Source organism: Pristiophorus japonicus, chromosome 6 (genome assembly GCF_044704955.1).
Source record: "Pristiophorus japonicus isolate sPriJap1 chromosome 6, sPriJap1.hap1, whole genome shotgun sequence".
NCBI classification, from domain to species: domain Eukaryota; kingdom Metazoa; phylum Chordata; class Chondrichthyes; family Pristiophoridae; genus Pristiophorus; species Pristiophorus japonicus.
The window spans coordinates 235030883-235052211 of NC_091982.1; the positions used below are offsets into that span (position 1 = coordinate 235030883).

General features: G+C 46.3%; 1 protein-coding gene across 1 annotated transcript in view; it reads right to left on the reverse strand.

The window, feature by feature from the left end:
* Positions 1-724: 724 nt before the first annotated feature.
* Positions 725-21329, reverse strand: part of LOC139265406 (E3 ubiquitin-protein ligase siah2-like) — a 39600-nt gene continuing 18995 nt past the window's right edge. Inside the window, exon 2 of the mRNA XM_070882403.1 lies at positions 725-1460. Coding sequence (XP_070738504.1) covers positions 903-1460 — 558 coding nt within the window. The 3' untranslated portion in view covers positions 725-902. The remainder of the gene's footprint in view (positions 1461-21329) is intronic.

Sequence of the window (21329 nt, forward strand, 5' to 3'; positions counted from 1 at the left end):
CAGAGGTTGATAGATCTGGCAACCCATCGATTTTAAAATTCTCATCCTTGCTTTCATACCCCTGCCATGGCCTCGCACCAACATATCTCTGTAACCTCCTCCTGCCCTACAACCCTCTGAGATATCGGCGCTCCTCAAATTTTGGCTTCTTGCCCATCCCAGTTTTCCTTCGCTCCACCATTGGCGGCCGTGCCTTCAGCAGCCTAGACCCCAAGCTCTGGAATTGTCTCCCTAAAATGCACCGCCTCTCCTGCCCTCCTTTAAGTCGCTCCTTGAAACCGACTGTTTTGACTAAGTTTTTGCTCACCTGATTTTGTATCTCTATGAAGCTAGGTGTCAAATTCTACATTAAATGGTCCAATAGAAATGCAAATTGTTGTTGATATTTGATAAGAGTATCAAGGGACATGGATCCGAGGTGGGGAAATGGGGTGGAGGTACAGACCTGCCAAGATCTTATTGAGTCCATGATCAGATCAGCCATGATCTTATTGAATGGCACAGCAGGCTCGAGGGGCCTATTCCTGCTTCTATGTTCCTGACATTACCAGCAACAGGTTCACAACAGGAAGGTAGACAACAAAAGAGGCAAAATGAAAAAAAAAAGTGTTTGAGTGCAATGGATGTTGTTAAAGGCAGGTTATGGACAGTGCTTGACGAGCTTAGTGAGCACTAGAAACATGTAGGGGGAAAAATCAATCTAAAAATTGCAGCGTTCTGAAATATATATTTATTTTAAAAAAGCTATTACGGCAACATAATTTAAATAAATTGGCACAGTCAATCAGTGAAGCTTCACACGGATCTCATGTCTAACCTAGAGAAGACGGACAAATAAAAATGAGCAACAAGTCATCACAACATTGCTAACCCCAAACACGACCACCACCACCACATAAATATCATGAACAGCAAGTCGATATGGTCACGTTGATGCCCAGGTTGCCGTTGTCGGCGAAGAGGTGGGCGATGGCCGCGTCGAAGACCAGGCAGTCGCTGTTCATGATGGCCGTGGCCACGCCGTCGTGAATGGAGCGTGGCGTGGCCTCCCACGTCAGGCGGCGCCGGTTGCCGTTGAGCTCGAGCCGGTAGGCGAAGCTCTCGGCCTGCTTGCGGGCGCCGATCAGTAGCACGATGGCGAAGAACTGTTGGTGGCCCTCGTACTTCTCCTGCTTCTCCAGCACCAGCATGAAGTGGCGCCCAAAGCAGGTCTGCATCATGACCCAGTCCACCGCCCCGGGCAGGTTGATGTCCGTGGCCAGGAAGACGATGTCCTCGCCCTGCAGGGTGGTGATACTCTTGTGGACGTGCACCAGGTGAGACATCACCTGCTCCAGCGAGCCCTGCCACTTGCACGAGGCGCCGGGGCAGGGGCACGAGTAGGGCCGGTACTCACACGCGTCCTCGTGGTCCGGCTTCTCGGTGTGATGGAGGGTCAGCAAACATCCAGTCGATGCGTACTGGGGAAGAACAGAGAAACAACGTTTAATGATGGCACCCTGGCTCTCTCTCTCTCCGCTCCAAATGTAGACAACGATAGAGGCAAAATGAAAAAAAGTGTTTGAGTGCAATAGGTAATAATGGCAGGTTATGGACAGTGCATGGTGGGCTTAGTGAGCACTAGAAACATGTGGGAGAAAATAAATTGCACTGTTCTGATAAAGTGCGAAATCCTCACCGACACCTGGGAGTCCCTGGCCAAAGACTGCCCTAAGTGGAGGGCGCTGAGCACCTCGAATCTCATTGGCGAGAGCATGCAGAAATCAAGTGCGGGCAGCGGAAAGAGCGTGCGGCAAACCTGTCCCACCCACCCTTCCCCTCAACGACTATCTGTCCCACCTGTGACAGAGACTGCGACTCTTGCATTGGACTGTTCAGCTATCTAAGGACTCATTTTTAAGAGTGCAAGCAAGTCTCGCTCGATTCCGAGGGACTGCCTATGATGATGATTATGGCAACATAATTTAAATAAATTGGCACAGTCAGTCAAGTAAAGCTTCACAATGATGTCATGTGTAATCTAAAGACGGACAAATAAAAATAAGTGACAAGTCATCACAATTATTGGTAATGCCATGACATTAGAACACCCCAGTTTTAATAAATATTACTCGAATGGGGCATTAAAGTGATGCTCAGCAACTGTTACCTGCTCTCCGCATTAGATAGGGAGAGAAAAACTAAAACTTTGCTTTGCTTTGTGATGAAATCCAGCCGACTTCGCCCTTTATTTCTAGAGAACAGAACAGAACAACAAGAGGAAACGACCCACCCAGACCAGGGCTCAAAGAGTAAACAAACAACTTATAATAACGCCTTTCATGACCTCAGTACACCGCAAAGCATTTGACATCAAATTAAGTAATTTTGAAGTGTAGTCACTGTTGTACTGAAGGAAACGTGGCAGCCAATTTTGCCCGCACCAAGCTCCCACAACAGCAATGCGTTAGTGACCAGATTATCCGTTTATTAGTGGTGTTGTTGAGGGATAAGTCTTGGCCAGCTCATCGGGGGAGATTGCCCCTGCTCTTCTTCAAAATAGTACCCTGGGATCTTTCACGTCTGCCTGAGTGGGCAGACGGAGCCTCGGTTTAAGGTCTCATCCTAAAGACGGCACCTCCGACAGTGCAGCACTCTCCCAGCACTGGCACTGAATGCCTTGGCCTGGATCTAGTCTCTGGAATCGGACTTTGAATCCATGACCTTCTGATTCGGGAGGCGAGTGTTAACCACAGCCACAGTAAACAACCCCAGTAGCGTGGCATCGAGACATACAGGCTTGGAGAGTCTCGAGTTTGATCCTTAGCCCATGGATTTGGCTGGATTTAGCTGGTGAAGTAAGAGTTGGGCACTAAAATTGGCCTCGGGTCAACACACTCGGGTATTGGAGAGTGGACGGAAGGAAGAGAAGATATCAGCAGGGCTAAAATAAACCTCAAAGTTTGCAACAAAACTTGAATTTATATAGCGCCTTTAACATAGTAAAACGTCCTCACATAAGAAATAGGAGCAGGAGTAGGCCATATGCCCCTCGAGCCTGCTCCATCATTTAATACGATCATGACTGATCCGATCATGGACTCAGCTCCACTTCCCCGCCCGCTCCCCAAAACCCCTTATTCCCTTATCATTTAAGAAACTGTCTATTTCTGTCTTAAATTTATTCAATGTCCCAGCTTCCACAGCTCTCCAAGGTAGCGAATTCCACAAATTTACAACCCTCCGAGAAGAAATTTCTCCTTATCTCAGTTTTAAATGGGCGGCCTCTTATTCTAAGATTATGCCCCCTAGTTCTAGTCTCCCCCATCAGTGGAAACATCCTCACTGCATCCACCTTGTCAAGCCCCCTCATAATCTTAGACGTTTTGATAAGATCATCTCTCATTCTTCTGAATTCCAATGAGTAGAGGCCCAACCTACTCAACCTTTTCTCATAAGTCAACCCCCTCATCCCCGAAATCAACCTAGAGTGAACATTCTCTGATTTTGCCTCCAAAGCAAGTATATCCTTTCTTAAATATGGAAACCAAAACTGCACGCAGTATTCCAGGTGTGGCCTCACCAATATCCTATATAACTGTAGGAAGACTTCCCTGCTTTTATACTCCACCCCCTTTGCAATAAAGGCCAAGATTCCACACACATTAAGTACTTGTCACTGTCTTAGAAAGTAAATTTGTGGATGAGTCCGAAGTACCGTTCTGATACTGAACCTCATTTTAGCCTTGGATTCCGCGAGCCAGGCATTTTGTGAACTGACTTTGTGTGTTTACACTGCTCGAGTCCAGCTCCCTTAACCTGGTGGCAGAATGACAGACCCAGATTGCCACAGGACATATTTTGAACACGTTCTTCCCCATGCTTCTATACGGAAGCCCCACGGACTTCCTTCATAAAAGGAATAAATGGTAATTTTCTGAAACAATTTTACTTGTCCCTTCGACACCCAGCTCTGCCTCACCACCACCTCTCTCGACCCCTCTATGGTCTCCAAATTGTCAGGCTGCTTGTCTGACATCCAGTTCTGGATGAGCAAAAATTTCCTCCAACAAAATATTGGGAAGTCCGAAGCCACTATCTTCAGTCCCGGCCACATACTCCGTTCCCTCACCACTGACTCCATCCCTCTCCCTACCAACTATCTGAGGTTGAATCAGACCATGAAGAAAAATCGAAAGACTTGCATTTATATAGCGCCTTTCAAGACCAGCGGACGTCTCAAAGCGCTTTACAGCCAATAAAATACTTTTGCAATGAAGTACTTTTGGAGTGTAGTCACTGTTGTAATGTAGGAAACATGGCAGCCAATTTGTGCACAGCAAGCTCCCACAAACAGCAATGTGATAATGAGCAGATAATCTCTGTTTTTGTTATGTTGATTGAGGGATAAATATTGGCCAGGACACTGCGGATAACATACCTGCTCTTCTTCGAAATAGTGCCATGGGATCTTTTACCAGGGTGACTATTTATACTATCCTTTTTCTGTCCTTCTGCGCCTGCATCCTCTGGACTCTGCCCCCTACGGGGTGGGGGGGGGGGGGTGGTGTGTGGAGAAGAGGGATGCACTGGCGCTGGGGTAAGGGACTTCTGCTGGAACTTGGGAGGCTTTTGCTGGGTTGGTGGAGATTATCCTCTTCGGCTTCTGAAGTCAGGATGTATCGAATTACACTTTGCAAAATCAGTCTGAACTTAGGCTGGCCAGTTCCAGTTACACATTCCAGAGAAACGTCAGGGTGTGGTTTATCCTCCAAGGGAACCAATCAATAAACAGGTCAATGCGGCCATTTTGGTAGTACAAATAACTGCATCCATCTTTTACGTCCACCTGAGAGAGCAGACGGGGCCTCGGTTTAACGTCTCATCCGAAAGACCTCCGATAGTGCAGCACTGCAGTGTCAGCCTAGATTTATGGGATTTAAACCCACAACCTTCTGATTCAGGTGCGTGTGCTACGCATAGAGCCACAGCTGACCATTCACAACCTTGCTGCCCTATTTGACCGAGATGAGCTTCCGACCACGTATCTGCGCCACCACCAAGATCAGCTACTTCCATTTCCGTAACATCACCGACTCCGCCTCTGCCTCAGCTCATCTGCTGCTGAAACCCTGTAACTCCAAGTTGTTGTTGTTATAAAAATCCATTCATAATCGACATAAGTAACCAAATTAAAAACTCCGTAGTTTTCCAAGGAATACAACTCACTTTCTCCCAAGTATGTTCCTCTGACATGCTTCTAAAAATGTTTGCACACGTCAGAAGGTTGTGGGTTCAAGTCCCACTCCAGGGACTTGAGCACAAGAATCTAGGCTGACACTCCAGTGCAGTGCTGAGAGAGTGCCGCACTGTCGGAGGTGCTGTCTTTCAGATGAGACATTAAACCGAGGCCCCGTCTGCCCTCTCAGGTGGATGTAAAAGATCCCACGGCGCTATTTCGAAGATGATCAGGGGAGTTATCGCTGGTGTCCTGACCGATATTGATCCCTCAATCAACATAACAAAAACAGATTATCTGGTCATTATCATTATTGCTGTTTGTGGGATCTTGCTGAACGTGTATTGGTTACAACAGTGATTACACTTCAAAAAGTACTTCATTGATTATAAAGCGCTTTGGGACATCCGGTGGTCCTGAAAGGCGCTATATAAATGCAAGTCTTTCTTTCTTTCACATGTCATTTGAAGACATTTAGGGTGACTCTGCAGCTTTAAGTAAAAGCACAAGAAAAGCATTGCATAACACAGTGAGCCAAATCTATACAGTCTACTCCTCTGAACTCAAAGCCCTTTACTGGATCAAATCAAGTTACTGGATCATCTAAATTAAAGTTACTTTATCTTGTACTTTCATCAACAACTTGATGTATAGTGAAACGTCACAAGGCATTTCACAGGAGCATTATGAGACAAAAAATTTGACACCGAGCCACATAAGGAGAAATTAGGGCAGGTGACCAAAAGCTTGGTCAAAGAGGTAGGTTTTAAGGAGTGTTTTAAAGGAGGAAAGTGAGGTAGAGAGGCGGAGAGGTTTAGGCAGCGAGTTCCTGAGCTTAGGGCCTAGGCAACAGAAGGCATGGTCATTGATGGTTGAGCGATTATAATCAGGGATGCTCAAGAGGGCAGAATTAGAGGAGCGCAGACATCTTGGGGAGTTGTGGGGCTGGAGGAGATTACAGAGATAGGGAGGGGCGGGCCATGGAGGGATCTGAAAACAAGGATGAGAATTTTGAAAATCGAGGCATTGCTTAACCGGGAGCCAATGTAGATCAGCTAGTACAGGGTGATAGGTGAGCGGGACTTGGTACGAGTTAGGACACGGGTTTTGGATCACCTCCAGTTTACATAGGGTAGAATGTGGGAGGCCAGCCAGGAGTTTGTTGGAATAGTCAAGTCTAGAGGTATTGCTGGTATTTTGATGACGTTCATTAATTTGTTTTACTGGATCAAATTATTTTTGTGCAAAAATAAACCCCTCTGAATTAGACTCTCAACCATCATGTGCTGCACCGAATGCTAAAAACAGTCGCATGCCACAGGGCTGTGCCCAACATCTAATCCCTATCTTGTATTTATATCTCGAGCTGCAGCTTTCAGGGGCAATGTTTTAACCTAAACACATGAGCGATGCAGCAACAAGAAGCTCCCGGTTTGATGCCACGTCTCCCGGCTGAGCCAAGCTTACCGCCTTCGACCGCTATCTGGCAAGGCAAACTGCAAAGTGGGACACCCCCCCCGCCCCCCTCATTCCCCGTGTGCTAACTAGATATGTTGGCGCCTGTATTTTACATTATTCATAGCCAAGTCTTCATTCCCCAAATGGTGAGAGATGATTAAATGTTGGTGTTCAGAGGGATTTGGGTGTCCTTGAACAGGAAGCACAGAGAGTTAGCATTCTGGTACAGCAAGCAATTAGGAAGGCAAATGGCATGTTGGTCTTTATTGCAAAGGGGTTGGCGTACAAGAGTAAGGAACTCTTCCTACAATTGTACAGGGATTTGGTGAGGCCACACCTGGAGTACTGGGTACATTGTGCCAACCCTCTTACCGATCTTCCTCGCTGCAATGCTCCATCTCACACTCAACAAGCTCCCCGCTGGAGTGGAAGTAAACTATAGAACCAGTGGGAACCTGTTCAACCTTCATCGCCTCCAGACTAGATCAAAGGCCGTCCCATCCTCTGTCGTCGAACCACAGTACGCGGACGTGCTTGCGTCTGCGCACATTCAGAGGCTGAACTCCAAGGCATCATCAACATCTTCACCGAGGCATACGAAAGCATCTGTACAAAGTCCTCCACTAACCTGACCCCGCCTCACAGCAGTGCCCCCCGGTCATCGAAATCCATGGCGCGGCCTTGGACAACGCGGACCATTTTCCATACCTCGGGAGCCTACTATCAGCAAAGGCAGACATCGATGACAAGGTCCAACACCGCCTTCAGTGCGCCAGCGCAGCCTTCAGTTGCCTGAGGAAGAGAGTGTTCGAGGATCAGGCCCTCAAATCTGGCACCCAGCTTATGGTCTACAGGGCTGTAGTGATACCCGCCCTCCTGTATGGCTCAGAGACATGGACCATGTACAGCAGACATCGCAAATCGATGGAGAAATACCACCAGCGACATCTCCGCAAGATCCTGCAAATCCCCTGGGAGGATATTTGCACCAACGTCAGTGTTCTCAATCAGGTCAACATCCCCAGCATCGAAGCACTGACCACACTCGACCAACTCATTTGGGTGGGCCACATAGATATTTGGACACTGATGGAATCAAGGGATATGAGGATCAGGCAAGAAAGTGGAGTTGAGGCCGAAGATCAGCCATCAGTTTATTGAATGGCGGAGCAGGCTCGAGGGGCCGAATGGCCTAATAGTGCTCCTAATTCTTATGTTCTCGTTATGTTTCTGACCTTGAGCCGAGGATATTGAAAAGAAAAGCCTTTCGGTAAATTGCTTGAACCACGAGATACATATTGCTCCTACATAGAAACTTTCTATCCAAACTATCGAGGCAGTGCAGGTCAGGACTGGGCGAGCTCTATGGTTGAAGAGCCCAATGACATTCACCAGCTAGCCTCATGCAGCAAGAATGGCCACTTGAGTGGAGTACGGAGGGCTACCAGCGCTCTTCATGTGGCACCCCCAACCAGGAGACAGCAATGGAGCAAAATTAGAATTAAAACAAGTCAGACGAAACAGAGCATCACCTTAAGGGGCGCTATCTTCCTTCCGCCTCAAGTGTGCTGTCATATTTTCTGGCCGAATCTACTCATACACACCAGCAATTCTGGGCGGGGGTTTCTTACACCCATCATCATCATCATCATAGGCAGTCCCTCGGAATCAAGGAAGACTTGCTTCCACTCTTAAAATGAGTCCTTAGGTGGCTGAACAGTCCAATATGAAAGCCACAGGCCCTGTCACAGGTGGGACAGGTAGTCGTTGAGGAAAGGGAGGGTGGGACAGGTTTGCCTGCGCTTGATTTCTGCATGCTCTCGGCGATGAGACTCGAGATGCTCAGCGCCCTCCCGGATGCACTTCCTCCACTTAGGGCGGTCTTTGACCAGGGACTCCCAGGTGTCGGTGGGGATGTTGCACGTTATCAGGGAGGCTTTGAGGGTGTCCTTGTAACGTTTCCTCTGCCCACCTTTGGCTCAAGGAGTTCCGAGTAGAGCGCCTGCTTTGGGAGTCTTGTGTCTGGCATGCGGACATTGTGGCCTGCCCAGCAGAGCTAATCAAGTGTGGTCAGTGCGGCCCTGGACAACGTGGACCATTTTCCATACCTCGGGAGCCTCTTATCAACAAGCGCAGACATTGACGACGAGATTCAACACCGCCTCCAGTGCGCCAGAACAGCCTTTGGCCGCCTGAGGAAATAAAAAGAGTGTTTGAAGACCAGGCCCTCAAAACTGCCACCAAGCTCATGGTCTACAGGGCTGTAGTGATACCCGCCCTCCTGTATGGCTCAGAGACATGGACCATGTATAGTAGACACCTCAAGTCGCTGGAGAAATACCACCAACGATGTCTCCGCAAGATCCTGCAAATCCCCTGGGAGGACAGACTCACCAACATTAGCATCCTTGACCAGGCCATCATCCCCAGCATTCTTACACCCAATGCTGGCTTATAAGGATCAACTACTACACACCAGGGACATTGCCATGGGACCACGTGCAATGTTTCCATCTTGTTGCATGCTGCGCAATAATCACAAAGACGCCGCACAGTTCGCTCACTGGCGTTTACACTGTAAATATCATGCCGGGCGTGCGCAGAAACTGAAAGGGACCGCGCACTGAGAGAGCCAGGCCATGCAGAACAAAGAACAGATTAGTGGGAACATTGATCACATGTACAACAGGGCTTTTCATCGGCTCACCCTGCTGCAAGTGACAGTGTAGCCCTCGCACCCCTGCCCCCACCCACACTCTGACCAACTATAACCACAGGCAGGACAAACTCCCCTGGTGGATCAACTAGCATCGAGCTACACAGACCTCTCATCGCCGAGAGCATGCAGAAACCAAGCGCAGGCAGCGGAAAGTGTGTGCGGCAAACCAGTTCCTTCAACGATTATCTGTCCCACCTGTGACAGGGACTGTGGTATTGGACTGTTCAGCCATCTAAGGACTCATTTTAAGAGTGGAAGCAAGTCTTCCTTGATTCCAAGGGACTGCCCATGATGATGACACAGACTAGGGAAGTTGCAAGTTTGATGCCTCGGTCTTTGGGAGTTGGCTGATCACAGCCTGGGACACAGTGGAGGGCAGGACAACTGGCCATGGCACACACAGTTAAGGAAGGAGAAATGGTTGGCATCTGCTGCAAAGTGCGTGCCAGTGCAGGCTCTTAGAAAGAGTTGTCCGTTTAGTCCCACCCCACCTGCTCTCTCCCCGCAGCCCTGGAACTATTTTCTTTTCACATATATATCCAATTCCGTTTTGAAAGCTACTATTGAATCTGCTTCCACCACACTTTCAGGCAGTGCACTCCAGACCAGCATAACATGGCGTGTGAAAAAAATTCTCTCAACAACATAAGAACATAAGAAATAGGAACAGGAGTAGGCCATACGGCCTCTCGAGCCTGCTCCTCCATTCAATAAGATCATGGCTGATCCGATCATGGACTCAGCTCCAATTCCCCGCCCACTCCCCATAACCCTTTATCATTTAAGAAACTGTCTATTTCTGTCTTAAATTTATTCAATGTCTCAGCTTCCAGAGCTCTCTGAGGCATCGAATTTCACAGATTTACAACCCTCAGAGAAGAAATTTCTCCTCATCTCTGTTTTAAATGGGCGGCCCCTTATTCTAAGATCGTGCCCTCTAGTTCTAGTCTCCCCCATCAGTGGAAACATCCTCTCTGCATCCACCTTGCCAAGCTCCCTCATAATCTTATACGTTTCGATAAGATCACCTCTCATTCTTCTGAACTCCAATGAGTTCCCTATAAGGTGCACAGCCCAGGACTGGCATTTTTAATGAAAAGTTTTGCACATGAATGGGATAAGGGGTTATGGGGAGCGGGCAGGGAAGTGGAGCTGAATCCACAATCGTATTTGTCATGTATCCTACATGGTTACTGTTGGTACTATCACAAGGTATGCCACCAGGGGGCACAGCAGTGAGAGACTTGTAGGTTACCTGTACAGGTGTGCCAGGCCCAGTATAAAAGAAAGGCCACCAGGTGTGATCCTCACTCTCGAGTTATCAATAAAGGACTGAGGTCACTACAGTTCAAGTACAACACATTGCCTCGTGGAGTCATTATCCGAGCATCCAAGGACATAACAATATTAAATGGCAGAGCAAGCTTGAGGGGCCGTATGGCCTACCCCTTCTTCTATTTCTTATGTTCTAAAGGGGCCGCATACCCAAAAATACATGAGGGGAACAATACTCATTACCCCTGGCTCTTTTGCCAATGATCGTAAATCTGTGTCCTCTGGTTACCGACCCTCCTGCCAATGGAAACAGGTTCTCCTTATTTACTTGATCAAAACCCTTGATTTTGAGCATTTCTACTGAACCTTCCTTTAATCTACTCTGCCCTGAGGAGACCAATCCCAGCCTTGCCCAGAGCGCCACTCCAGCCAACACATCACAGGCCACGGGTCGAGTACGGAGACCGCGTGGCTCAGCTTCAACACTCAGCAACACACACACACACACACACACGCTAACTGTGGCGACGCAACACACGGTGCAGCCCGCCACCACAGAGTCCCACACAGAATTTTTAAGAAAAAAGAAAGTTTGACCTGCATTTATATAGCGCCTTTCGCGACCACTGGACGTCTCAGTGCGCTTTACAGCCAATGAAGTACTTTTGGAGTGTAGTCGCTGTTGTAATGTGGGAAACGCGACAGCCAATTTGCGCACAGCAAGCTCCCACAAACAGCAATGTGATAATGACCAGATAATCTTTTTTTAGTGATGGTAATTGAGGAATAAATATTAGCCAGGACACTGGGGATAACTCCCCTGCTCTTCAAAATAGTGCCGTGGGATCTTTACGTCCATTTGAGATGGCAGACGGGGGCTTAGTTTGATGTCTCTCCCGAAAGACGGCACCTCCGACAATGCAGCACTCTCTCAGCACTGCACTGGGAGTGTCAGCCTAGAGTGCTCAAGTCCCTGGAGTGGGACTTGGAAGCCACAGCCTTCTGACTCAGGGGCGAGGGTGCTACCCACTGAGACACGGGCTGACCAGGACAGCTTCTGCACAAAAAAGTGTCTGCTAGAACATACATAAACACATCCTTCAACCTGGCAACATAATCTCATTTAACAAGCACTTTGCTGGCAGCTCATGGTAATAATCTACATGAACCATTAATTAGTACACACTATAAATAAAGGCACTGGACAAGACTGGCTGCAGCCAACAATCTCATTCACCTTTGACCCTCAAGAGGAGAGAGAATTTACAACTACCCTTACTACAATTCGAAACCTTCTAACCAGAAACGGCCTACTCTCGTTCCTAATTAAACTTTAATGCGGGATGAGGACTCAAAAGTGCCGAAAGTAGCCGGTGTTATCAAAATTGCCGGCGTTCAGGGGGACACTTTAGGCCCCGGGGAACATTAGGCCGTCTCAAATCCATCACCCATTCTGCTCAATTAAATGTGCGAGTGAGGTGATGTAACTGAGATAAGTGGGCCTGCATTAGTAAAAAAAACACACATGCAGTTGCCTTGCTGTGAGTCATGGGTAATGCATGGGACACATTTGGGAGTCGGAAGGTTGGCACCTTCAGGATGAGTCAGGAGCCTAAAATGAAGTGACAGCAGCCGATAACGGTAAATGTTGTGACACGACCCAGTCGGTGTGTCTTGGCATTGCCTGCGTGGCAACGCACAACTGTGCAAAGCTGCTGCAGCGTGGGCATTAGCCACAGCGCCAAGCTTGGGAAACCCATCAAACCGGGAGGGATGTCTACAAATGGCAGGTGGCATCACAGCCTTTTCCAGCAGGAATGGTAAACCACCACACTTCAGAAGTGGATTCAGAATTTTCCAATACTCTTTCCCCCCACCCCCCGCCTTATGCGCGACTCACATAGAACTAGCTGCTCCCTTAGTTAGGCTCTTCACTCATCAGGATGAGCTAACTGACCACAGCACCGTGGTACAGGGGGCCATTCAAGTTGGGGGCGTAAAAAGGAATACAGTAGTGGTAGGGGACAGTATAGTTAGGGGATAGATACTTTTCTCTGCAGCCAAGTGTGTGAGCCCCGAAGGCTGTGTTGCCTACCCGGTGCCAGGGTTAAGGATATCTCCTCAGGGCTGGGGAGGAACTTGCAGTGGAAAGGGGAAGATCCAGTTGCCGTGGTACACGTGGGTACCAATGACATAGGTAGAACAAAGAAAGAGGTTCTGCTGAGGGAGTATGAGCAGCTAGGGGCTAAATTAAAAAGCAGAACCACAAAGGTAATAATCTCTGGATTACTACCCGAGCCATGAGCAAATTGGCATAGTGTCAATAAGATCAGAGAGTTAAATGTGTGGCTCAAAGACTGGTGAGGGAGAAATGGGTTTCAATTCATGGGGCACTGGCACAGTACTGGGGTAAGAGGGAGCTGTTCCGTTGGGACGGGCTTCACTTAAACCGGGTAGGGAACCAGTGTTCTGCCGAAATGAATAATTAGGGCTGTAGATAAGGCTTCAAACTAAATAGTGCAGGATGGGGGGGGTGGCGAGAAATTCAGGTGAGGGGAAATTTAGAATGTTAAAGAGAAAGGACAAGGCAATAGTGTAGGGTAGCGATAGGGGTAATAATAACCAGAGTGTGACAGGAAGGGACACAACGTATAAACCTAAGAGTGCACCAGCAAATAGGGTTAGAGTAGGGAAAAGTGATAAAAAGACAAAATTAAAGGTTCTTTATCTGAATGCACGCAGCATTTGTAACAAGATAGATGAAATAAATAGGCATGACCTGATAGCCATTACAGATGCATGGTTACAAAGTGACCAAGGCAGGGAACTAAATATTCAAGGGTATTTGACATTTTGGAAGGATGGACAGAAAAGAAAAGGAGGTGGGGTAGCTCTGTTAATAAAGGATGAGATCAGTACAGTAGTGAGAAATGATCTTGGCTTGGAAGATGTAGAATCAGTTTGGGTGGAGGTAAGAAATAATAAGGGTAAGAAGTCACTGGTGGGAGTAGTTTATCGGCCCCCTAACAGTAGCCACACTGTAGGACAGAGTATAAATCAAGAAATAATGGGGGCTTGTAAGAAAGATACTACAATAATCATGGGCAATTTTAATCTTCATATAGATTGGACAAATCAAACTGGCCAAGGTAGCTTTGAGGATGCGTTCATAGAATGTATTTAGGACAGTTTCTGTTATGTATGCAACACCTTGTAACCAGCATTCTACCTCCACCAGAGGCCGCATCTGTTGGAGTCCCAAGGGATCCCAGCATCTCTTGGGAGCACTGCATATAAGCAGGCCTTCCACGCTGTACCAGCACTCTAGAGTTAGAATAGAGAGACTAAGGTCACACTTACTCAAGTCTACAGTTCTCAGTCACATTGCTTTATTTGAGACATAAGTTTCTTAGAATACGTTGTGTAACCAAACAGGGAACAGGCTATTTTAGATCTGATAGTGTGCAACGAGACAGGATTAATTAATTATCCCATAGTAAAGGATCTTCTAGGGCATAGTGAACATAACATGATAATTCTGAGAGTGAAAAACTTGGGTCTGAAACTAGTGTCTTAAACTTAAATAAAGGCGATTACAAAGGTATGAAGACAGAATTGGCTAAAGTGGACTGGGAAAATAGATTAAAGGGTAAGACGGTAGATAAGCAGTGACAGACATTTGAGATATTTCATAACTCTCAACAAAGATATATTCCAGTAAGAAAGACTCTACGAGAAGGATGAACCATCCATGGCTAACCAAGGAAGTTAAGGATGCTATCAAATTGAAAGAAAAGGCATACAATGTTGTGAAGATTAGTGGTAGGCCAGAGGATTGGGAAATCTTTAGAGACTAGCAAAGAACAACTAAAAATAAAGAGGGAGAAAATTCATTTGCGAGTAAACTAGCAAGAAATATAAAAACAGACAGCAAGAACTTCTACAAGTATATAAAAAGGAAAAGAGTAGTTCAAGTAAAGGTTGGTCCCTTAGAGGATGAGACTGGGGAATTAATAATGGGAAACAAGGAAATGGCAGAGACTTTGAACAAATATTTTGTATCAGTCTTCACGGTAGCAGACACTAAAAACATCCCAATAATAGATAATCAAGGGGCAAAAGGGAGGGTGGAAATTACAACAATCACCATCACTAGAGAAAAAGTACTGGGCAAACTAATGGCACTAGAAACATAGAAATTAGGTACAGGAGCAGGCAATTCAGCCCTTCGAGCCTGCACCACCATTCAATATGATCATGGCTGATCATTCAACCTCAGTACCGCTTTCCTGCTTTCTCTCCATACACCTTGATCCCTTTGGCCGTAAGGACCATATCGAACTCCCTTTTGAATATATCTAATGAACTGGCCTCAACAACTTTCTGCGGTAGAGAATTCCACAGGTTAACCACTCTCTGAGTGAAGAAGTTTCTCCTCATCTCGGTCCTAAATGGCTTACCTCTTATTCTTAGACTGTGACCCTTGGTTCTAGAACTCCCCAGTAATGGGAACATTCTTCCTGCCTCTAACCTGTCCAATCCCGTCAGAATTTTATATCTTTCTATGAGATCCCCTTTCATTCTTCTAAACTCCAGTGGATACAAGCCCAGTTGGATCCAGTCTCTCTTCATAGGTCAGTCCTGCCATCCCGGGAATCAATCTGGTAAACCTTCACTGTACTCCTTCAATAGCAAGAACGTCCTTCCTCAGATTAGGAGACCAAAACTGAACACAATATTCCAGGTGTGACCTCACCAAGGCTCTGTACAACTGCAGTAAGACTTTCCTACTCCTATACTCAAATCCTCTAGCTATGAAGGCCAACATGCCATTTGCCTTCTTCACCGCCTGCTGTACCTGCATGCCAAACTTCAAAGACTGATGTACCATGACACTCAGGACTCGTTACACCTCCTCTTTTCCTAATCTGTCACCATTCAGATAATATTCTGTCCTCCTGTTTTTGCCACCAAAGTGGATAACCTCACATTTATCCACATTATACTGCATCTGCCATGCATTTGCCCACTCACCTAACCTGTCCAAGTCACCCAGCAGCCTCTTAGCATCCTCCCCACAGCTCACACTGCCACCCAGTTTAGTGTCATCTGCAAACTTGGAGATATTACACTCAATTCCTTCATCAAAATCATTGATGTATATTGTACTGATGCACTGAACCCTGCGGCACACCACTGGTCAATGCCTGCCATTCTGAAAAGGTCCCGTTTATTCTGACCCTCTGCTTCCTGTCTGCCAACCAGTTCTCTATCCACGTCAATACATTACCCCAATACCATGTGCTTTAATGTTGCACACTAATCTCTTGTGTGGGACCTTGTCAAAAGCCTTTTGAAAGTCCAAATACACCACATCCCTCACTGGTTCTCCCTTGTCTACTCTACTAGTTACATCCTCAAAAAGTTCTAGAAGATTTGTCAAGCATAATTTCCCTTTCATAAATCCATGCTGACTTGGACCGATCCCGTCACTGCTTTCCAAATGCGCTGCTATTTCATCTTTAATAATTGACAATCCCCTGGACCTGATGGCCTGCATCCTAAGGTCTTAAAAGAAGTGGCTGCATTGGTTGTAATCTGCCAAAATTCCCTAGATTCTGGAAAGGTCCCAGCAGATTGGAAAACCGCAAAAGTAACTCCCCTATTTAAGAAAGGAGGGAGACAGAAAGCAGGAACTATAGGTCAATGAGTAAGCATCTGTGGTTGGGAAAATGCTGGAATCCATTATTAAGGGAGTAGTAGCAGGACGTTTAAAAAAATCAGAATACAATCAAGCAGAGTCAACATGGTTTTATTAAAGGGAAATGTTTGACAAATTTATTAGAGTTCTTTGAGGATGTAATGAGCAGGGTGGTTCAAAGGGAACCAGTAGATGTAGTATACTTGGATTGCAGAAGATAAGAGCTCATGGGGTTGGGGGTAATATATTAGCATGGAAGAGGATTGGCTAACTAACAGAAAACAGAGAGTTGGGATAAATGGGTCATTTTCAGGTTGGCAAACTGTAACTAGTGGGGTGGGAAAGCAAGTTGTGAGGAGGACACAGAGTCTGAAAAGGGATATAGATAGGTTAAGTGTGTGGGCAAAAATTTGGCAGATGGAGTATAATGTGGGAAAATATGAGGTTATCCAATTTGGTAGGAAGAATAAAAAAGCAGATTATGTAAATGGAGAGAGACTGCAGAATGCTGCGGTACAGAGTGATCTGGGTGTCCTTGTACATGAAACACAAAAAGTTAGCATGCACGTACAGCATGTAATTAGGAAGGCCAATGGAATGTTGGCCTTTATTGAAAGGGGTATAGAGTATAAAAGCAGAAAAGTCCTGCTACAACTGTATTGGTGAGACCACACCTAGAGTAATGAGTTTTGGTCTCATTTAAGGAGGGATATACTTGCATTGGAGGCAGTTCAGAGAAGGTTCACGAGGTTGATTCCTGAGATGAAAGGGTTGTCTTATGAGGAAAGGTTGAGCAGGTTGGGCCTGTACTCATTGGAGTTTAGAAGAATGAAAGGTGATCTGATTGAAACATATCGCCTTCTGAGGGGGCTGGACAGGGTAGATGTTAAGAAGATATTTCCCCTCGTGGGGGAATCTCGAACTAGGGGGCATAGTTTCAGAATAAAGGGTCTCCCATTTAAGACGGATATGAGCAGTGCTGGGACCCCAACTATTACAATCCATGTTAACGACTTGGAAGAAGGGACTGAGTGTAATGCAGCCAAGTTTGCTGACGATACAAAGATGGGAGGAAAAGCAATGTGTGAGGAGGACACAAAAAATCTGCAAGAGGACAAAGACAGGCTAAGTGAGTGGGCAAGAATTTGGCAGATGGAGTATAATGTTGGAAAGTGTGAGGTCGTACACTTTGGCAGAAAAAAATCAAAGTGCAAGTTATTATTTAAATGGAGAAAGATTGCAAAGTGCTGCAGTACAGCGGGACATGTGGGCTATTGTGCATGAAACACAAAAGGATAGTATGCAGGTGCAGCATGTGATCAGGAAGGCCAATGGTATCTTGGCCTTTATTGCAAAGCAGAAAGAGCATAAAAGCACGGATGTCTTGCTGCAGCTATATAAGGTATTGGTGAGGCCACACCTGGAATACTGCTTGCAGTTTTGGTCTCCATATTTAAGGAAGGATATACTTGCTTTGGAGGCAGTTCAGAGAAGGTTCACTAGGTTGATTCCGGAGATGAGGGGGTTGACTTATGAGGAAAGGTTGAGTAGGTTGCGTCTCTACTCATTGGAATTCAGAAGAATGAGAGGTGATCTTATCGAAATGTATAAGATTATGAGGGGGCTTGACAAGGTGGATGCAGAGAGGATGTTTCCACTGATGGGGGAGACTAGAACTAGAGGGCATGATCTTAGAATAAGGAGCCGCCCATTTAAAACAGAGATGAGGAGAAATTTCTTCTCTCAGGGTTGTAAATCTGTGGAATTCACTGCCTCAGAGAGCTGTGGAAGCTGGGACACTGAATAAATTTAAGACAGAAAGAGACAGTTTCTTAAACGATAAGGGGATAAGGGGTTATGGGGAGCGGGCAGGGAAGTGGAGCTGAGTCCATGATCAGATCAGCCATGATCTTATTGAATGGCGGAGCAGGCTCGAGGGGCCATATGGCCTACTCCTGCCTCTATTTCTCATGTTCTTATGAATTTCTTCTCTGAGGGTTGTGAATCTTTGGAATTATCTACCACAGAGAGCTGTGGAGGCTGGATCATTGAATATATCTAATGGGGAGATAGACAGATTTTTGAACTACGGGGAGTCAACGGTTATGGGGAACAGGCAAGAAAGTGGCATGAGGCCAAGATCAGATCAGCCATGATCTTATTGAATGGCGGAGCTGGCTCAAGAGGCCATATGGCCAACTCCTGCTCCCATTTCTTATGTCCTTATGTTGTTAGCACACCTGTGCTCGCTGACCTACATTGGCTGCTGGTCCTGCAACGCCACAAATTTAAAATTTTCATCCTTGTATTGAACTCTCTCCATAGCCTCACCTATCTCTAGCTCTGTAACCTCCTCCAGCCTCACAACCCTCCAAGAACTCTGCCGTCCTCCAATTCTAGCCTCTTGTACATCCCCTGTTTCCTTCACTTCATCTTTGCCGGCCGCGCCTTCAACTATCCCGGCCCCAAGCACAAGAATTCCCTCCATTAATCTCTTCAGCTCTCTACCTCTCTATCCTCCTGTAAGACGTGCCTTAAAACCTACCTCTTTGACCAAGCTTTCGATCACTTATCCTAATATCTCCTTTAAGTGGCTCAGTGTCAAATTATCTCTGATAATGCTCAGGACGTTTTAGTACGCTAAAGGCGCTATATAAATGAAAGTTGCTGTTGTTGCAAGTCAACGAGAACAAGGAAAGATAACGCACAATGGCCGCAGTAATAAGGGATGTCACTGATGTCTTTGACCAGGATTGTCTGTTGCAATGCGGTGGGCAGGAAAAAAAAGAAAGACTTGCATTTATATAGCGTCTTTCGCAACCACCGGATGTCTCACAGCCAATGAAGTACTTGCGGAGTGTAGGCCACTGCTGTAATGTGGGAAACGCGGCAGCCAACCACATGGAAAGGCACAGCAAGCTCCCACACACAGCAATGTGATAATCACCAGATAATCTGTTTTTGTTAATGTAATCTTTCACTGTTTATGAGGCACTAAATCTCTAGCAAGAGGTGAAAGACGTTTACGGATTGAAACCCAAACCAATTTTTTTTTTTATACTGTCGGAAAAAATTTTTACCCCTTCGGTGCTACCTTTCCCCAGAATTGTTTTTATTGTACTCAAACACGAACAACCAAAAAAAAGCCACAAACTGCGCATGCGCCGTTACTTCAACTTTGTTGTCAGCAGTCGCTGCCTTTTAAAATAGGTATTGAAAAGGGAGCACGAGAGAGAAAAAGAGGTAAAAGGGGATGGAGTATAAAAGCAGGGAAGTCTTGCTACAGTTATACAGGGTGTTGGTGAGGCCACACCTGGGATACTTCGTCCAGTTTTGGTTTCCATATTTACGAAAGGATATACTTGCTTTGGAGGCAGTTCAGAGAAGGTTCACTAGGTTGATTCTGGAGATGAGGGGGTTGACTTATGAGGAAAGGTTGAGTAGGTTGGGCCTCTACTCATTGGAATTCAGAAGAATGAGAGGTGAGCTTATCGAAACGTATAAGATTATGAGGGGGCTTGACAAGGTGGATGCAGAGAGGATGTTTCACTGATGGGGGAGACTAGAATTAGGGGGCATGATCTTAGAATAAGGGGCCGCCCATTTAAAACTGAGATGAGGAGAAATTTCTTCTCAGAGGGTTGTAAATCTGTGGAATTCGCTGCCTTAGAGAGCTGTGGAAGCTGGGACATTGAATAAATTTAAGACAGAGATAGACAGTTTCTTAACTGATAAGGGATTAAGGTGTTATGGGGAGCGGTCAGGGAAGTGTACCTGAGTCTACGATCGCATCAACCATGATCGTATTAAATGGCGGAGCAGGCTCGAGGGGCCGGATGGCCTACTCCTGTTCCTATTTCTTATGTTAAAATGGAGCGATAGGAATTGAACAAGGATTGATTGGGAGGGTAAGAGTTGGGTGGTATTTACATGCTTGAGGACCATAGATAGGAAAGAGAGGTTGGAGATAAGGCAGTAGCTCGAGAAGATGGAGGGGTTGAGGGCTTCGTGAGGGGCAATGATGGAAAAGATGTTTTTGAAGGTAAACACTGCAGGAAAGGAAGGCAATTGTCTAGGACAAATTCTGCAGCAACAAGACAACATGGCCAGGGGTCAACGGTCATCGGACCACAGTTGACATGACTTACCTGGCAAAATAATAATAAAAAATGGACTTGCTGTTCCTGGTACACAATATGGGAGTGCAGTACAGAGTGCACATGTTGGCACTGGATTGTAACTGCTGATCTATTAGACCAGTCACACTCCCACGGTCACCAGGGACAGTTAAAATATTTTAGCGTGGACCAACACTGATTGCTGCCTGCTGCAAATAATCACTTGGGAAGACAGTCAGTCATTAACTCAAAAGAATTTCACTTGGTTAATCAGGTTAAAAGGTTTCACGGAAGTACACCACGCTCCGCAAACACGGGTGCACACAAATGAGTGCCCAAGATTTGGCGTCGGTGCAGCTTAAGTGGTCACAAATGCAAAATTCCAACGCAAACTTAAAAGCTTGATCAACTGATTCCAGTTGCCAAAGCTGTAGCTCAAACAACTGGAAGCCCAGAGGATTGGGAAAAAAAACCTTGCATTTGTATGGCGCCTTTCACCACCTCAGGACGTCCCAAGACGAGTTACAGCCAATAAAGTACTTTTGAAATGTAGTCACTGTTGCAATAGGAACAGAGCAACAGGAGTAGGCCATTCAGTCCCTTGAGCTTGTTCCGCCATTCAGCTAGTGCTGTTGCAACATAGTGCATTACAACAGTGACATCATTTCAAAAAGTACTTCATTGGCTGTGGGGTGCTTTGAGACATCCAGTGGTCATGAAGGGCGCTGTATAATTCTAAGCCATTCATTCATTTCAGCCCATTGTGTCCGTGTCGACTGACAAAGAGCTATCCAGCCTAATCCAACTTTTCAGCTCGTGGACCATAGTCTGTAGGTTACG